Here is an 18807-nt window from a genome sequence, read left to right on the forward strand (position 1 = left end):
GTTCTGCATTTGAAAAACAGACACAATACAGATCATAGATTATACACATGAAAGCACAGAAATTGAGAGTGCCTAAATTTTATATGACTAAAGAGGATATTGTCAGTCTACTGCTAAATTACATGGTATTGTTTCTGGCGATTTTAAGAAATGAAGCCAGCCTTTACTGATGTACTAGCCAGCACTTAAAAACACATTTTATTCTATCTTTTTATGACAACTATATCTTCGTAATGAAAACATATCGTCAAATATGGTTTAAGTATGCTACCTCTCTGTTTTGTTTTGTTTCAACTATTTATTGCCATAAGAAACTCAGATGATCAAAGAAACCTCAACCTTGTTTCTAGTGCTATAGGTCCAGCCCCGTTCCCATGTAAATACTAACTTTTACACATGCAGGCTTTCAACCACAATTGCTGTACGTAGAATATTTGTGCCTCAGATTGATTTTAGATAGAGACTTAAACATGTAAGGCAACATCTGGTATCTGTGCATCCACCCAGCATGTGGAAGCCAGTTACAACCATGTTTTCCAAACTTGCGTGGCAATGAAAGGTTACCATATGGAGACGACTAACGGCATTATTTAGATTAGGTTTTCAGCTACACTCAGTCCCCCACAAGGGTCATTTCCTGTTTATGTGACAGGCACGTCACATTTTCAGGCATGCTACACACAGTTGTAGATACAATGAATTCTGACTGAGTGAGCTCCTTGTATACAACACCTGTGTGAGGCCACGGTGATTTCCCATGCAAGGAAGCACAGCAGTGTTTTACAAAACACCAGGGGTGACCAGAGCACAGAGACGAACAAAGGCAAGGCCACATACTCTTTCATCCACCTTACTATTGAAAGAAAAACCATGCCAGACAACAGTGAAACACTGCACACATGATGAAACTACTCATAACGATCAGGCCATCCTTTCCCTGCCCCAGTCCTGCACAATGCTCACATACATGGCAGTCTCCCCGCATGTTGAGCTGTAAAGCCCCAGGTCTGATCAACACATCTAGGATCTTTTCATGCAACTGCACAACCATGTGTATCCACCACCCACCCACAGCTGCTGGCACAGAAAGGAACATTCCCTTGATGTTCTCAAGTGACCGTAAGAAAAATTTGTCAGCAAACACATCTGCCTGTACCTTCTCAGACAGTCACTCCACTTCTGCCTGCCCTTCCACACTTGGTTCCCCAGCTTCATCAGTCCCACCACCACAGATCATCTCCCTCCTCCCTGACACAGCCATAGGAGGTATATACACCCTAAATCTACCTATGGCAGAAGATCAGGAGAGTCATTCTGCTTGTGTAGCCCTAATCCTAACAGCCCAGCCTGTAAAAAAAATTCACCAAGTTCAACGATCTTTCCTTTCCCGCTATATACATACCTTTTTTGCTTCTGTTCATCACTTGCAATCCAGATTAATCTGGGACTTGTACGGCACTAACAGATCCCCCAAGACAAAACACATGGCCCCCTCACTGGAAGTATGCTCTGCAGAATCAGGCTCCTCAAGCAGCAGGCTCCTACCTCCAGTAACTCTTTATGATGCTGCACGTGCCCTGTCAACATTCTAGGAAAAGTTTTGGAGATTTTTTTTTATATATATTTTGAATATAAAAATGCAAATGCTTCTTTCTATAACAGCGAACTCATTCAATTCAAACTAAACCCTAATGCTATATAGCTGTTCAAATTTTCTCCTGTGTCTTGTAGAAATCATGGGAACATTTACTGCAGTGTCACGATTCCTGAAATAAAAAGAGGAATACAATGGGTCAAGAAAACAGACTGGTCACACAGTGCACACATTGTATTCTGAATTAGCACCAAATTAACTGTTACGAGAAGAGGCACAAAGAAACCCCATACACAAATTAAAACCTACTCCATGAAAGAGTTTTTACAAAGCTCCTCTCCTGGCACAACATAAAAATCCATCTCCTGGAAACATAATTCTTCAGAGCACACAGATCAAGGTAGCTTCTTTCTATACCGCTTTAGAAAGTGGCATGGACCAAATCCAACAGACACAGGCATCAAGCTGTGTTTGAGAGGTTTGTAAAGTTTGTTTGTAGTAAAACCATTGCCTGAGTCATGTTCAAAACAAAGCCATGTTTGGATCAATTTTTAAAACAGTGCTGTTGCCAGCACCATGGCCTATGGTGATTTTGACTTGAGGAGACCGGTCCACAAGTTTGAAGAAATATCTGATGGGACAGCAGCCATCTTTCAGTCTCTACACATGTATCTGAAAATGCTCAGGATTACCAATCCCAAAAGTATCACCAAAAGGCAGAAGTGAAGGGTTCAGAAATGAGACAGACTGTGCTTTCCTGCCAAGAACCAAGTGTTCTGGGAAATAGTCTTAGTGCAGCACTGCACACATCCAGACTCATTCTCCTGCTTGTTCTAAGTTGGACTCGGTAAACTGAAGGAAAAAGAAAACCAAGAAGCCCAAGGTCATTACAAAACTAAGGGAAGTAGCATTTAGGGACATTGTTTTTCTTCATATGAAAGAATGCGGCTGCATGTTACAGACATACTGGGGAAAGAAAGAAGCTGCAATACAAAAATCAGAATATTCTTTATAAAGACCAGCAGCAGCTTCCACCAAGTCTAAACAAGTGGTATGCCCACTTAAACCAAACTCTGAGCAGGGAAAGCCTGCTTGGCAAGTACAGAGTACCCACTGTAATAACAATTATATCGCACTTTCCATTTACTACAACAGAATTGTAAGTAGCAGGTTTTTATCACCACCACAAGAGATTGCAAATCCTCTCTACAATCTGAAGCACATGAAGGTTCCATTTCTCCTTCAAAATTTACCTAGTGGCTGCCTTCAAGTTTTAAAGTCTCAAATAAACTAGGATGATCATGAAGAAAGGTTGCAGATCTTTGAACTCAAACCTTCATGGCAAGATGTGCTCGCTAGAATCCGTGCTCACTAGAATAAAAATTCTTACATTCCTGAAAGACGACTGCATCAACTTCTAGACTTTTGTACTGTTTGTACTTTGGTTTGTTTCACAAACTGGAGTTATTGTTGTGTTGGAGGCTCTCTCTCCATTGCAACTGCTTCTTGATCACCACTTCATCAGACTGAGCTGCTGCAACTGAAGAGATCATTATCTCCTACAGCTGCGATGAATGAAATAGGAGCCACCTCAGCTACCTCAACAGAACAGGAGTAGGAAAATCAGAGCCCTCTACCTCAGCAGTTCTCAGCATGTGAACGTACGGGGACAAACTGGTGGTGGTCTGCAGCAGGACAGCGGCCTGCAGTGCCTCAGAAGAGGCACGGCACCTCATGAGGTCAGCAGCCCCTGGGCAGGGGCCTGCTCCAGCCAGCCCGCACACATCAGCGGTCCATACAAAGTAATGCCACGGCTTCATTTGTCCTGCAGAGGATTCCCCTCTGAGGCGGGGTCACCAGGGCTAGCAGAGAGTACATCAGCTTCATTCTACAAGCCAGACAGCTTGTTTATTCTGGAGTCTGCTTGGCGAGAGGAGGCAAGAACACATGCAGTGCTTGCTTACAAAGCCAATGGCAACAGTCAGAGAACACAGACACAAAGTACAAAGCCTGGCTGACAATTTCAGTCAGATGCAAACCATGTGACATGTACCTCCATACAAAGGAGTGAGGTGCATCTTGTAACTGAAAAAGTCTTTAAAACGGTAATCCCAAGCAAAACTGACATCCAATAGCATTCACCTTCCTCCTCCAAAAAATGTACCATTTGAGAGGGCAGGGGCTGGAAAAGCCTGTGAACCATGCTTACCTTTTTGGGTGGCTTCTAGGGCCTACAGCAATCCATAATTCCTCATTCTTCACCCGCCTTTGGCAAGCATATGTTACAGGGTGTTTTTTTGTTTGTTTGTTTTTTCTGACTGAAACATAGACCATGCAGTAGGTATGAGAAAAGAATCTGACAAAAAGCTATTCGCAAAGAGTTAGGAAAAATAAGGAACATCATCAAAATGCAGAAGCTGGGGAGGTGGACTCAGAGTAAAGAAAGTTAGTTTACCTGAAAAGGATACCATGACAAGGGAGTGCCTCTTGGTTGAACTGTTTAAGTCAAGGGCAGAATGGGACAGAGTAAAATAAGAGCCATTTTCACTTCTCTCCCTCACAGAATTATATATGTATTTGGAGAAAATGAACTGTGAGATGATGTATGTAAAAAATATATTGCTCTACCATGACTGGTGATGGTAGAGTTGTATTGTATATTTAGGCACAAATCCAGAAAAAGGTGACTGCCAGTTCACAGTTATGAATCATGAATCTCAAGAGCAGAATAAGAGGCTACAGTCTACTGAACAGAACGAACCAGCAGCAATTAATACATGAGACCACCAAAACAGAGCTAGCTTCCAGGATGTTCAAAGGCTTGAAGTGTGGCAAGACAACAGAAAAATCAAAGAGAAAAAGCACATCAAGAAAGGGCCACAGAAGTTTCAGACATCTCTGCATTAATTTATTGCCTTAAAATGGTGATAGAGTCACAGAGGAGCCTAGAAAAATCTGCAGTTGTGAAAATATGTCCGCATTAGCAAAAAGTGATTTAGTAAGGGAATGTTTTTATCCAACTATACAGCAATGCCAGCTTTGTGAGCATTCAAAGATCAAGCCCATGATTCTCTGATAACAGGATATGTTAAAATATGAATTATTGTTCTCCAGCAGTTCCTGAAAACCACACAAGTAACCGTGACTACCTCCCTTAGCTTTCATTGAGCCTTTTTAAGGTTCACCAGAGGCTTTTATATGGTTTAAAAGTCATCCCCATCCTGGAAGACTTATTTTCTCTCTAGCATTAAAAAGCCAAAACATGTTCAACTCCAAAGTGAAAAGACATTCCTATTAGGAGAGGATGAGCAAATACTTCCATAAAATAGTCTCTTCTGTATTTAGCTTGGTCATTCAGGAGATTAGACCCAGGAAAATATGGGGAAATAACACCAACTGACCCACAGGAACTCACCTGGTTACAGAAGTGGCATCGTAGGCTCCCAAGGAGGTTCTAGCTCCCATCTTTCTCTGCTTTCTGCGAGGTCAGCAAGAAAAACTCTTTTCCTCCTGTCTTGTCCTGTGCCTTTGCTGACTTTCTGACTCCAACTATCCAGAACAGGGCAAATCAGTAAGAAAATTTCTACAAGCCACTCCAAAAATCTTCACAAGAGCCTCAAGCTAGCAGTTACTTATTCCAAGGTAATTTCTGGAATATCTCCTATTTTTTGGCTATTAGTCTCAAGTGCTACTCCAATCCACTCAGCTCATCTATCAAAGTCCAGCTGAGATGTCCTGTACCATCACATGAAGGTGTTCTTTTTCCTTACACCTAATGTCTCCTCAACACAAAGAGCTGGATAACAGATAAAGAAAATATTATGTACACTGCACTTCAACAGCACAGAAAATTTCAAAATGGAAGAGAACTTCAAAAGACTAGCACCCCACAAAGTTTCTGACAGATTACAGAGTTAGTATTGGCTGATCTCAATCCCCACTTAGAATAAGAGACGAATTATGGTAATACATTCATAGAGTGGTTCTTGAAATATAAATCAGTATTTTTCTGATTGCATCAAACTATGAATCTCAGAGAAATTTTACAAAAAAACAGTACCTCAAACAATATAAGATAATATACGTACTAACAGATTTGAGCTTTTGCAGCATCTCTTGAGGATGAGAATGGTCAGACTATGGCATCTGAGCTGGTTTTATTGGTTTGGTTCCCCACCTGGCAGCCCAAGACATACAAGACACTAACATTCAAAAACATTTGCAACAAAACAGTCTTTACTTACTCCAAAGCTATTTCAAAGTTTACTAAAGCTTTCACAGGACCATCCCAATATGGAAAGGCAGAAACACTCCTATTTCTTAACGCCTGCATGATTGATGGTAACAGCACTTTAAAAAAGATGTCACTACCCAACTGCTGCTGTATTCCAACAAAAGGAAGGAACCTGGCTGGGAACAGCTGAAAGTTAATGTACTAGGGGTTGCAGGCAAAAAACAGAGACTGAGCAAAGAGCAAACATTTCTTTTTTTTTTTTTTGTCATCTTCAACTTTATGTACTTCTAAGACTTATGTTTGTGCCGTGACTACTAAAATAGTTAAGATGAATTAAGATTAAGAAAAGTTAATTTTGTTCTTAAGGCTTACAATTAATAATTAAAAATACAAAAAAAAAAAGTCCCTAACCAAGTTCTCCTACATATGGAACTTGAACGTGGATTTTTTTCCTCCCACTTTAACAAGGGGAGAAGGGTTAGTTTTAAAAACCTTTACTAGACCAAGCAATGGGATTAAGATTTTTGTAAAAGATAGGACTGACTCAATCTCCAAAAAAGGGCTACCGCTCATTACAGTGACACTCACAGGCATAGGTGTGGCTGAACACACGTGGATCTCAGTTGCTCGACTTTCCCTCATGCTCCTGTTACCAATCCACAACCCACTACAGCCAGGGCCAAGGGCTGGATTTCCAGTCAACTTCCGAACTCTGAAACTCCATCATCCAACTAAGTGGCACACTGCTGGTGTAAAGGGACAGTCCTTCCCTCACCTCTCCCCAGAGCAAAGAGGTGTCGGGAAAGGAGCGGGGAGGCTTGCCACTAGCGCAGGGAGCAGGAGGAGTCTTCATCTCCAGCAGGTCTCCAGCAAAAGAGCTGGGAGGCAGCAACACCCTCCACAAGGTAAACCTGCCTAAGGCAAACGGCCAAGAGACTAGGTAAAGGCTGGTACACGAAAGTGCTCTCCAAATACTTTCCTCGTGGAACACAGGCATTCAAACAATTCTAATGAAAAATACTGTAATGGAGGGAGGCATTTCTTTTGATGGTAACCTCTACATTTTTCAAGAAAGGAGATGAGACTCACTCATACATTTTACAACTACAGATAAAGATGCAAACAGATGAGGCCAGATCTCATCTGAGTACCTATTTCCTCTAGGAAATGTTTCCTATGTGAAATATTTCTCACCGTGTTTCTCAGAACTCAGTAAGCATGCAACAGTGCTTACTTAGAAATTACTTCCACAGTTTTACTGAAACACCTACCAGGCTGTAAAAGCACAGAAATTCGGCTCATTCAGATATCGTATGATCAGATCTCAAAGATCTCTTACAAAGTGGTTAGGATACTTCTGTGTTACTACATCCATTCTAATCTTGCCTAGTTAAGAAGTCTTTCTAGAGAGCTCGTTTTATTACTGAAGTCAGTATGAGAGATAATGTGTCTCTTCACTTCTGGTTGTTCCTTCTCCAAGTTATATCTGCATCTGGTTTGTCAAAAAAATCTACTAAGAAGTGGACAAGACAAAGTTTTAATCAAATGTAAGCAGTAACAACAGGTTTTATTCAAAACTTCCAGTAAAGAGGACCCACTAAGATTTGGGATAAAGGTACTTAAAGTACTACAGCTTATGTGAATATAAAAGATCAAAGAAAAAAATAAACCAAGCAGTAAAAAAAATAAAAATTAAAAATATATATTTTTAAAAAGTTTGAAATAGACCCACACAGGGCTTTTGAAGTCCTCCAAACAATTAACAATTACTATGTTTGGCAAAAAAAGATTCTCTTACAAAATTAAAAGCCTACTTCTGTTACATACACTGTATAAAACTGCTCAATAGTTAAAGAGCACGCTGTACAATTATGTCTTGAAATACATAGAGCTGCAGCCTTCAAACTGCAGGAATTAGTCATTTTGTCCTCTTCACAGGTAAAAGAATTAACCAGCTGCACAACTGTTTTGGGGAAAAGGAAGAGGCAAAAATAGTCAGAATTAACAAGACAAAGCCACTATAAAAATGAAACACACAGCAAAAACTCAGACCTCAGCTTAAACTAACAAGCTATGTTTACAATATATTCTACATTTCAGTTGTCATTTCCCTTCCCACTCCCACCTCCCCCCATTCAAATATTCCTAACTCCTTTATGGTCTAAGTCTAATTAATTTCTAAACTTTCAAATACACCGTACATACATTTAGCAAAAACATACCTAACGTTCTTACAGCAGTATGGTCAGGACACAATTTCCAAGATTATTACACAGTTATTGAGGTTAAGCCATATAACCTTTTTTGTCTTTTAAAGAGAAGAGCAACTATCAGCTTCGACAAATGGTTTTAGAATGGACTGCAGAAATCCTGCAAAAGGCAGACTTCAACATTGGCTCTTAGCCCCAGAGGACACAGAAAAAAAAAAAGTGAGCAATGGACATAAGAAAGAAAAAATCTCAGAGTGCCAACTACAGGATGATCCTTCAGGAACTCGCTCCGACAGATTGTGGTTTGGGCTTGGTTGTCCCCCTTATGCTAAGCCCTACAAATCAACTTTGCAATAGAATATTACAACGTAAACTAAAATTCTTGACACCAACAGTATGTCAAAGGGTTGTTGTGTTGTTTTTTTTTTCTGAATCCAACAGTTGGTCACAGAAGTCAAGTATTTTCATGGCTCTTATTCAGCTGTTGCCAGTTCGGGGGGCAGAGGGGGAAGTGTGTGTCTGACTCATACGTCCTTCAAGTACATGCAAGGCTCAATTGTTTCCAAAATGCAGGAGCTTGGGACCTTTAAGACACCGAAGAAATAGGATTATGAGGAGAGCCCATCTGAGTAAGTACTTTATCCAGCCACTGAAGGGGACCATGAAGGTGTATCTCTATCCAGCATGGAGTGCTCGTTACATCTTGACGATGATATTCAGCTCCCCAGCCCTGGAAACAGAATGATAAGTGGGGAAAGAAGAAAAATCACCTTATTTTATAATAACGAATGTATGAGAAGCACATGTGAATCGTTTTCTTCCTTACTGAAATAATCTAGCTTTCAACAGTGATTATCAGCAGGATGACATTCATTTATCACATTTCAACAAACAAATCTGAAGTAAAAAAAAAAAATTGGAAGTGTCATTTTGTGATCTCTTGGAATGAGACTCTAAGTTCTCAAAGACATAACTACTGGCAACGCAAAGTTTCCTCACACCTCACCACCAGTTACATGATGTCCCACCCATAAACTTTCTGAAAAGAGGGATAATCAAGTCTCCCGCACCAAGTTCAAAAATAGAACAGAACTGGGAAAAATGCTGACAAACAGATCAACGAATTAAAAAATGAGCTCATAGACTGACATGATGGAATTGGAAGTGAGGCATCTGTCTGACAACAACCAAAGCATGTTTTGCAGGACGGACAGGACAAACAGAGTGATAGATCAGAAACATTACTCTCAGGAGAAAGAAGGTATGATCACTGTCCAGCGGGCTACTTCCAAGTTAAGACAAGTGCCAATAGGTCTTCTTTCAGCTCATATCCAATCTAGTAACTGTTATTACCAAGGATATAAACAGATACTTAAACAGCATTCAAAATCATTTTGTAAGAGAACTGTTTTTGGTGGGCGTCTGTAGACAACACAATGACGCTGCTCTGCATTAACCCCTAATGAAGGAATTAGTCAGCTCCCAACACTGGCAGCAGCAGCTCCAAACACCGTGCAGTGCAACATCCAATATACAGGAGGTCCTGTGCATCTGTTCAGACAGCACTGCTGTACAACTCTACAGGATGTGGAGCTATAAACATCCTACTCCATTTTAGCAGTCCCTACCCTAACACATCTGAGAAGTTCCATCCTCCTCTGATGTGTGACCAGCCCTTTTCTTTTTTTTTTTAAAATCAGTACACATGTTGATATTCATAGCTACATAACAAATCTTGACTTTACATGTCCCCTTAGAATAGAAAGGTACATGTATTATTCCAAATAGTTACTGTGTCTCCTGATTTGCTAGCTGCTGATCAGGACAGATTTAGAAGATTATGCTATCTGCATTCCCACAACCACTACAATGACTTACACGGCTGTCCCAGCTCCCATCTCCAAAAATGCCAGCCAGGAACAGAAGCATGAAGTTCAGCTGAACAGCTTTGAGAACAGGAGTTGGCACAGACCATAGCAGTGTAATTTAAAGGGGTAAAAGCTGATGCTATGTAATGAATTGGTGGCTTTTACATTTTTAGGCCAAGTAATTGACCACTCAACTCTCTTCTCAAAGCTTACTTGTATTGTACCACGCCATATCCCCCCAAAATTAAAAAGACAAGCCCCATAAATCTAGAGTAATTATGAAAATAATTATACACACACACACAATCTATATACACATTAAATAGAAGTATTCAATTGAATCATTATGTTTAAGAGAGGCATTTCAATGAAACTGGAGTAGTTAACAGACACGATAGCAACGCTTCAGAAAGCAACTACAGAGAAAGCTGAAGAAAGACCATCTGCAAGTCACCTCAGCTTTCAAAGTCTATGCATCAGGAGATGGATTTTGGTCTGTGGACAACTTTGTATCATTCAGATCTGTCTTACACTTCCAGAACACTATTCTATAAACATTTAAACTCAGAAATTATTAACAGGTTGATGGAGGGAGGCGATTGACAATTCAGAATCACCACATTAAGAAAAAAAATATTTATTTTGCTTACAGAATAACCTCAAGCAAATTTTCACATACCTTTACAAAACTCATACGGAGAGTGCACATCTTAGTAAGCTCATACACTGTCTCAAAGCCATGGTTCACTGACTGTGCCAAAAGTTGAGCAAACTCTTGATTATTGAAAATCTTCAAACTGCAGCCACTAGGTATTTTGCACACTGTGGTTGGATGGAAACCATGATGGTAGTTGCAGTTCCGACTTTGCACAAAAATACTGCTGTCACTGAGGCATTCGGCATACACTTCTCCACCAACATAATAGAGATGAACACCTGGAAGGAGAATGTTGACATTAAGAGGTTAGATGAATTCACACCACGCATCTGTTTTTCACGGTATGTCTCCATATGTTTCTGCTTAAAGAGATTAACACTTACTGCATATCAGACCATACTCTGCCTTAAAACTTTTTTTTTTTAATGCTCCATCAGTACATGATTTGAAAGGAGGGTGTGTATATAGGTATGCATATGCAAGAATAATCAGTAATTGCTGTATTTTAATGTGCTGTATATTCAACAACAATAAACCAGCAAGTACTGCAGTAATTTTGATGCTGTAAATTGGATGGCTTGGCCAGCTGAACTTTGTTCTCATTATATTTATGTGAAACAGTAACTGGAAATGCAGGGGGGGGAGAGCAGATACTAAAACAGCCTCAAACTGGATTCTCTCAAAAAAGTCCTGAATGCTATTTTTGTTAGCATGAGGCTTTTTTCAGCTCACTTTAATGCCTTCTTTCCAGAAAACTGGAAAAAGAAAATGTCCCTTATATTCCTCATGTGTCTGTCAAATGAGGGTGCATATCAACTTCCCAGTCCTCACTGCTATTTCCCACTCCTTCACCCATCACTGGTGGCAGCAATGCCCAAACACGTGACATACAGGGAACCTCTGTGGAAATGTGCTTGGGAGAACTCAATTCCAAAGGCTTTGAGAAACCAAGAAAATTTGCCTTTAGTGTTTAGAAATGGATTATTTGCTGCTCAAACCTTTCACCTCTCACAATGTTACGAGTCAAAGAAGCAAACACACAGACTTTAAAAACTAAACTGAAATCCAATCAGAATGCCTTGACTGTGCTCTGTCACGTAAGATTTCGCTGTTGTCTATGTGTGTACGTGTGTGGGAACACATATAACACCATCTGATCAGCAAAACAGTTTACGGCTGCTTTCAAGTTTAGGATTTACTCATTTTTCCTCAAAGACTAACAGTTCTACATCATCAATAATTATATACATACACTTATTCAACAGCTTCCCTGTCTTTTCTGCTCTACTTTGGCACACATACAGTTAAGTGCTTCAGCAGAAGGCTGCTTGCAGCTGGGTTACTTTTAAAGGGAAAATGAATGAGGTGTTAAATAAATATCCTCATACTTGGTAAGATGGATGGGGCGGAAAAGAAGGGAGAAGTGTTAGGACTTGAGTGGCGCAGCACAGGTGGGGTGTACTGCTGAGAGCTGCACAAGTCCTCCCGTAGAGGAAAGTTTTCCAGGCTAAGGGCAAAAACTTGATGACCTTCAGTTCCTTCAGTTTCAATTCTTTACTCCTCTAAGGAAGAAGATACTTCATTAATTGATGCTTATTCCACATAACCAACCACAGGTTGGGCATGCTCAACCCCCAGCTGTCTCTGAAAATTTGCTAATAATGTAAGCTCCTGAAAACTTTGTCTGGCAGGAATACACCATTGCAGGGCCAATGTCAGATTTGAATCTCATCTGCATTATGGGCAAGTTCTCAGAAAAGAGGACTGTATTAAGACAGACACAAACCAGAAGCTTTTCTCTTTTGCAGGACACTGTCACAGCCACAGAAGAGAACAAGATTCCCACTGAAAAAAAATCACTGGCTTCTTTAAAAATGCATTTGGAAAACTATTTTAGCAAGTTGTCCTTCTAAAAACATGCTAGGATAGCTAATTTATGTTGGAACTAAAGGCAGCTAAAAATTTTGTGCTAAGAACTATCATTTGGATTTCCATATGCACCAATAATCAAGATAAATCAAGATACTTCATTAAAAAAAATGCCTTAAGCTCTTGCTCTAATTAAAGTTGTGATAGGCTTTGGGCAATAAAGAATTGATTAGGGATAAAGATTTCCTGTAATTACACAAAAGGTAAGAACAATACCGTGCTTATAAGACCTGGCCAGAAAATTATATATTTACCAATATTCTAACAAGCACTTATCCCACATACTGAGAAGAGCAGCTTGCTCTTGAAGCAAGTGGCCCAGGCTGTCAATCCTAGTGGAAATATCCCTGCGAAAGAAACTCCCCAAAAAGGATGCAAACATCTAAAACTCACCTTTGCCAATGTGTCGCCTCGTGTTCTCAATGGTGGAATTGCGGTTAACATTGGAGAGCAGCCCCAGGCAAAACCTGTTTTTGTTGTTTGAAGGATCAGTGAAGCCATCCACCAGGATGCTGGTGGAAGAAGCATGGAATGCCTCCCCAACGCGGTTATTCAGCTCGTAATAGACAATGGAGCACCAGTGCTTTGGCTCTTCGTAAGCGACTGCCTGAACATCTGTAAAGCAACCACGCAAATGTTACAGTCTAGTGGCACTGGAATACAGGCCTGAGATTTAAAGATTCATAAAACTGCAGATTTTGGCTGAAGATCACTGAAAGATGATCTGGATAAGCAGCTGCAGTTAAAGAAAGGCTCTTCTGTCTTCAGTTATTTTTGAACTTTTCATTACCACAAACACACAATAGAATAATTTCACCTCAACTTCACTTGCATGAGACTCACAAGTGGAAAAGGCTGGCACTAGATATCCACAGAAAAGTGCAGGAAGCTCCCAAGAACATACCAAGCAGTGCCCCAATAACCCTGCTGCATTTTCTACATAATGCTAAGGTGCAGGCCCGGAAAGCAGAGAAACACTTTTGCAATCATACATCTCAACCCTGAACAAGAGCCTAACACACAGAATCCTAATAATTATGCTGGACTAAAGAGAAGATGAAATCAAGGTAGGTATTATTTAATGGGAACCTTTTATTCATCAAGTGCTAGCAAATAAAAAACTTGCAACTGTTCCCCAACAAAAGAATTACTTCTGGAGTAACAGCAAGGACTTCTCAGGACTTGTTTTTGCAGACTCTGGTAGCAACAAGCTCCTCCTCAGCAGCTCCTAAGCAAAGCTGGGAACTGTGCAGAATGCCGATAGGAAATCCATGGTTTGCAACGTCTATCTGACAAGCTCTAGGAACACATGGTAGTCTTGAGGTAACACTTGTGACTCTACACTGGGAAAAGTTTCTTCAGAAGATCTTTACCAAAGGGAGTTTCACAGTGGGTGTCCAACAACAGCACAGGCTTCTTCAGATGTCTCCACCCAGTACGCATTCTTTCAAGTGCCAAATACAGCTACAAATTATTAAACTGCCTCCAAATAAAAGGAGGCTAGTGAAGGGATGTGGTTGCTTTATGTGGTTTCTTTTAGATGAAGGAGACTATTTCCCTCCTCAGCCTAGCGCAGTTGGACTTGCTGCTAAGATACCAGCTTTGCAGATTAAAGCTCTAACTACAGGCCAAAGTGCTAACATGAAAATAAGACTGGTGTTACAGGAAAACTTGTTTCTCTGGCCAGAGGATTCCTTCTCCCAACCCCAAGTCTTAACTGAAATCAGCCAACTAAGACCAATTAATATTTTCCCTCATATTCCTGTTCATACTTCCCTTTGTTCATACCACTATGATTTTTCTGACATGCGAAATGAAACAAAAAAAAGTTCCTCCCCAAACAAACATTATATAACAGATACAAAAGGTGGCAAACAGTAGAAAGCAGGGTAACATCCTACATCATTGTGCAAAACTTCTGAGCACGATGTCTACTGCTGACTAATACCTTACTTAAAACAGTGGCAAAAAGGAGCTGGTCTTTCCTGATACCCTTGTTACTTTCTGTCCTCTCATGTCATTGTTAAAAAATAAAATAAGAAAAATCAGTCATTAATTATTAGTAAGAGGTTACTACACTTTGAATTCACATGAAGATGCCAGCAATTATCAAAGCTGCAGCTTTACCCCAGTTCTCAAAAGTCAGGAAGAAATCTTGCCAGCTGGCCATTCTTCCAGAATGAATCATATCTCTCTCACACAGATTTCATACTAACTTCCTTACATTTGCTTTAAGTCATGCAGAGCAGGTGCGCTTAGTCTCTCTATTCCCAGCATGGGCCAACAATGGAAATTACCCAACTTCATTGACAGGATGCAGCTTGTTAAGTCAAATCTCCTAAGACTAACAAATCACTGCGAAGAACATGCTTCTAAGAGCTTGCAAGAGAAGTGCTGCGGTAAGTTTACTATAAAAACTGTTCTTTAAAAAGTCTGATGCAGGTTGTAAAAGTAGTGAAATTACAGCATACACACACACAAATAACAAACACAGGAAGGCATACCGAGTTTTTGTTGTTTTCTTATTTTCTTTAAAACTGAAGGGGCAGAGGTGAGACTCCACTGTACTAAACTATTAGGAGGGAAAAATACTTTTTATTTTGGAATGGTTGCACGTTACAAGGGAAGAAGAAAAATGCAAAACCTCTTCTTACTAATGGAAGAACTCTATGGTACACATGTATTTTAAGAGGGGCAAACATGCAAAAAGTCTGCAGTCAGGCATAAACATTGCAAATTTACTTTGGGCCTTCAACAGCAGCAAGATACACACACGCAGTGTATCGTATCAGTGAAAACTGGAAATGCTACACAGATGGGGTTTATCACATGCAAGATTCATTCCACACAGAGAGTAAATAGGTTACCAGGGAACCTATCCAAATTATTTTAAGAGAGTAAATATACTTCCTGAAACCAGACATTAAGCTTAGCAACAAAACAAGTAAAAACTCAAACAATAGTTAAATTGTTCATACGCTTGTGATCTTTATAATCATTCTGGCACAGCATTCAGCTTGCTGCTCTTTCTTGGCATGGTCAGTAACTGTGTAAGCTTATGTGTTCTCTAAAGGGGCTATTTCTCACAATGTGACGAATGCACTAAATCCTTTACTCAGCAGTCACGGCTGGCTGCAAAGGCTTTAAAAAGCAATGTGTAAAAAGATGTCTGTGTCATAGTACATAAAGCAATAGGATATATACTTTTTTTAAATTATAGATTTCAAAGTCTGTAGCAATGCCAGCTCTGGCAGACAGCTCTGAGTTTTGAACCATGTGCTGCCATTGCCAGACTCAAAGATAGAATAAAAATGGGGAGAGGATGGAACAACACACACACAATGGAACAACACACACACACACACACACACACACACACACAGAAGTAAAAATAAAGAAAGCTTTTTTTTTTTTTAAACCCAGGAGAAGGGTTAACTATTTGAAGCAGAGCATATTCTCTAAGGACGTTAATTTAAGAACTGAATTCAAAACAAAAACATAATGAGAACAGACATTTTATGACATGTACTGTCTCAGAGGAAAAAACAGAGATACTCCAGTTGCCTGTGAAAAACGTCTGTGGGCATTTACATAATTGACAGTATTACCCATCCTCTGATCAAGCCTTTGTTTGGAGAACTATGCTTGACTATAGCTACTGTTATCCACAATTCAGTAAGCGCTGTATAGTGTTAACTGTACTGTTCCAATAAATTAATGTATTTAAGAGATACAGAGATTCCTTTCCTTGCACATATATAATTTCAGCACTGCACGTAGAAATGTGCTGCATTGTAAGAATTGTCGCTGTTCAGGGATTATAATTTCCAGACACAAAATATATAAAAATTACTTTGGTCATGACTTGTTTGGGAGTCAGAAAGTAATAAAGCCCACATACTTTCATTTTTAATGAGTTATGTTCTTGTTATAAATAAATATTTACTTTTTAAAAATCATCTCCAGATTTATTATTTTTCCCTGTTGCTGTAAGACATAAAAAGTTGTTTGTGTTTTTGTCCTCTTTTCTACAGCTAAAAATTTCCATAAACAACACACACACAATATGAAAAGTCAATTATTAACAGCATCCAAGAAGTTCTGAAGTACTTCACTGTTAAGAGGCAAAGCAGAAAATGAGAAGGAAGTATTTTTACCTCCTCTGTGTATGTCAGGATGGATTGCAGGTGCCATCATGTTGGTATCCATTGGCTGGGAGGTATCGTGTGTCATCTGATCTTCCGGAGGCAGGTAAGCAGGAGGGGGAGTATCAGCTAAGTATAGAAAAAGCAGAGATACACAAACCCTTTCCTCTCTTTAAAGTATATATATACACATACCCACATAAACAGTTTCGGCCTGGAAATGCTTCCAGCCTGACTCAGCTATAAACTTTCACCCACCAGAAATCTGAGAAAGCAATCATGGACCTTGATTCAGGAAAGCAAAGAATTACTGTGCATATTAAGCACAACAGTTATAAAAACAAGTCACTCCCTGCCCCCCACCAAGCCACAAAAGAAAGCTTAGCTACGTTGCCAGTCCACATCTTCTGCAAGTTGGAAGTGCCATATAGACATTAACACACAGAGCTCTCAGGATCAGACCCAAAGTAAATATTGAATATGGTAAATATGAACAGAAGTTGGAGCAGAAAGCTTTCAGTTCCAGCTTTTCTGTTTCCAGCATGATTCCACCAGCAAAGTATGCAAACACCCCTGATACATCCACGACTTCATTATTACTATTGCAAAGTAATGCTTTACAATCTAGCTCCATTTCCCTAGAGAGGAAACAGTAGAAAGTATTGAGGAACCCAAATTTTACATAATAACTTTTGGGTCTGGAATTTACTTGTGTCTCCTACTGGCTGCACTGGCCAGTTCAGAATTGAATCACTAGCATAAAAACCATCTCGTGAACTCTGACCGTACTCACTAAAACACTGCCACTGCACTGCTCGAAGTGCCCTAACCAGGTACTTGTGCTACTCTCCAGCTACCTATAGTGCTTCCCAAAGGGCTTCTCAGAAGCTGCAGGAAGCCGCTGATAGCACCACCTCCCAGTACACCACAGAACCCTCTCTTCCACATGAGTTGCACAGAGCTACATGCAAAAGAGTTTAGAAACCCTTGTCCAATTTCTGCAAGCTTTTGTTGCAAAAGCTGGGGTTAGATCACCACTGTTCTACCTCTGGTGAACACGGCTGCTGCTCGTCCCACGTTTACTCCATTGCTGAGAGCACTGACTGCAAACTACAACAGTAGTTTGGGGCCTTCAAAACCCTAAAAACCAAATCAGTATCAAGAAAAGGCAGGAGAACCGTACCACTGATTTGTAACTATTTCTCTCTTTTTTAACACAAGCTAATGAAATTTATTCACTGCTTGTTACTTAGGAGATATTCTCCTGTGAGCTTTATGTCTAGCACTGGCAGGTACACTGCTAATTCCCTTATGTGAATACCCTCGGTTGGAGGAGTGAGCAGCAGGGAGAAGATAATGTCTACAGGACTGCATTAAAAGCTTAACAGTCTGCAGTGGAATTTAAAAGCCTCCTGTTTTACTAAGCCTCAGCATTCGTGTGTGTGCAAACATGTTGGTGATGCACAGATAAGGAAACAGGACTGTAAGGCTATATGCAACAAATTAACCTGTATCTGGAAAGTTTTCAAGATCTTTGGACAATTTTTTATTTATTTATTTTTTTTTTTGTATTTTCCACAAGTCAATCTCCTCTTTCCCTAGCAGCGGACAACTGTCCAAAACTAAGTATGAAGGACATCAGTATCTTGACTTTGCTCTAATTCAATTTCTTCACTGCAGCGCTGACACGTCTTTATGGAGATGTGGACAGAACAAACCCCTCAAAGATCAAGTGAGCTTCCACACGCCAATGTTCAGGAAGACCTTCCTGTTGGAAAAGCCTTTATCTCTGCCTGCTGGAAGAAACCCAACCACACCAATCATAGTTAAAGCAAAACAAAAACACAGAGGGAAGACAGCTGTTTCTACCTCAACTTTTCACATTTTAAAACAACAAAGAAAAATTCTTTCCCTCCTGCCTCTGCAAGTTCAGTAGTCTTCATTCATGATAGAAACATTTTCAAGAGAAACTCCTATCAGCAGCAGAAATCTATGGATGTTAATTTTACCTAATAGAAAACAGATTTAGAAAACAGATTTTTACACGTCTGCCACTTTTGTTTACACATGCTCTCCTACAGCCCCTGAAGAAAACATGCAACCAGGCTATCCATAAGCATTTGCACAGAGTCCTTCTAGCATTTAGATCTAGAGATCTCTCACAGGCTT

The 18807-nt window shown here is 40.0% G+C and overlaps 1 protein-coding gene across 8 annotated transcripts in view; it reads right to left on the minus strand.

Annotated features, from left to right (window-relative positions):
* Positions 1-7369: 7369 nt before the first annotated feature.
* Positions 7370-18807, minus strand: part of SMAD1 (SMAD family member 1) — a 54871-nt gene continuing 43433 nt past the window's right edge. For all 8 annotated transcript variants that reach the window (XM_040554596.1, XM_040554591.1, XM_040554588.1 and 5 more), the window contains 4 exons: positions 16651-16767; positions 12887-13108; positions 10586-10842; positions 7370-8768 (listed from right to left, as the gene is read on the minus strand). In XM_040554596.1, coding sequence (XP_040410530.1) covers positions 8625-8768; positions 10586-10842; positions 12887-13108; positions 16651-16767 — 740 coding nt within the window. In that variant the 3' untranslated portion in view covers positions 7370-8624. The remainder of the gene's footprint in view (positions 8769-10585; positions 10843-12886; positions 13109-16650; positions 16768-18807) is intronic.

The sequence above is a fragment of the Cygnus olor genome, chromosome 4 (genome assembly GCF_009769625.2).
Source record: "Cygnus olor isolate bCygOlo1 chromosome 4, bCygOlo1.pri.v2, whole genome shotgun sequence".
NCBI classification, from domain to species: domain Eukaryota; kingdom Metazoa; phylum Chordata; class Aves; order Anseriformes; family Anatidae; genus Cygnus; species Cygnus olor.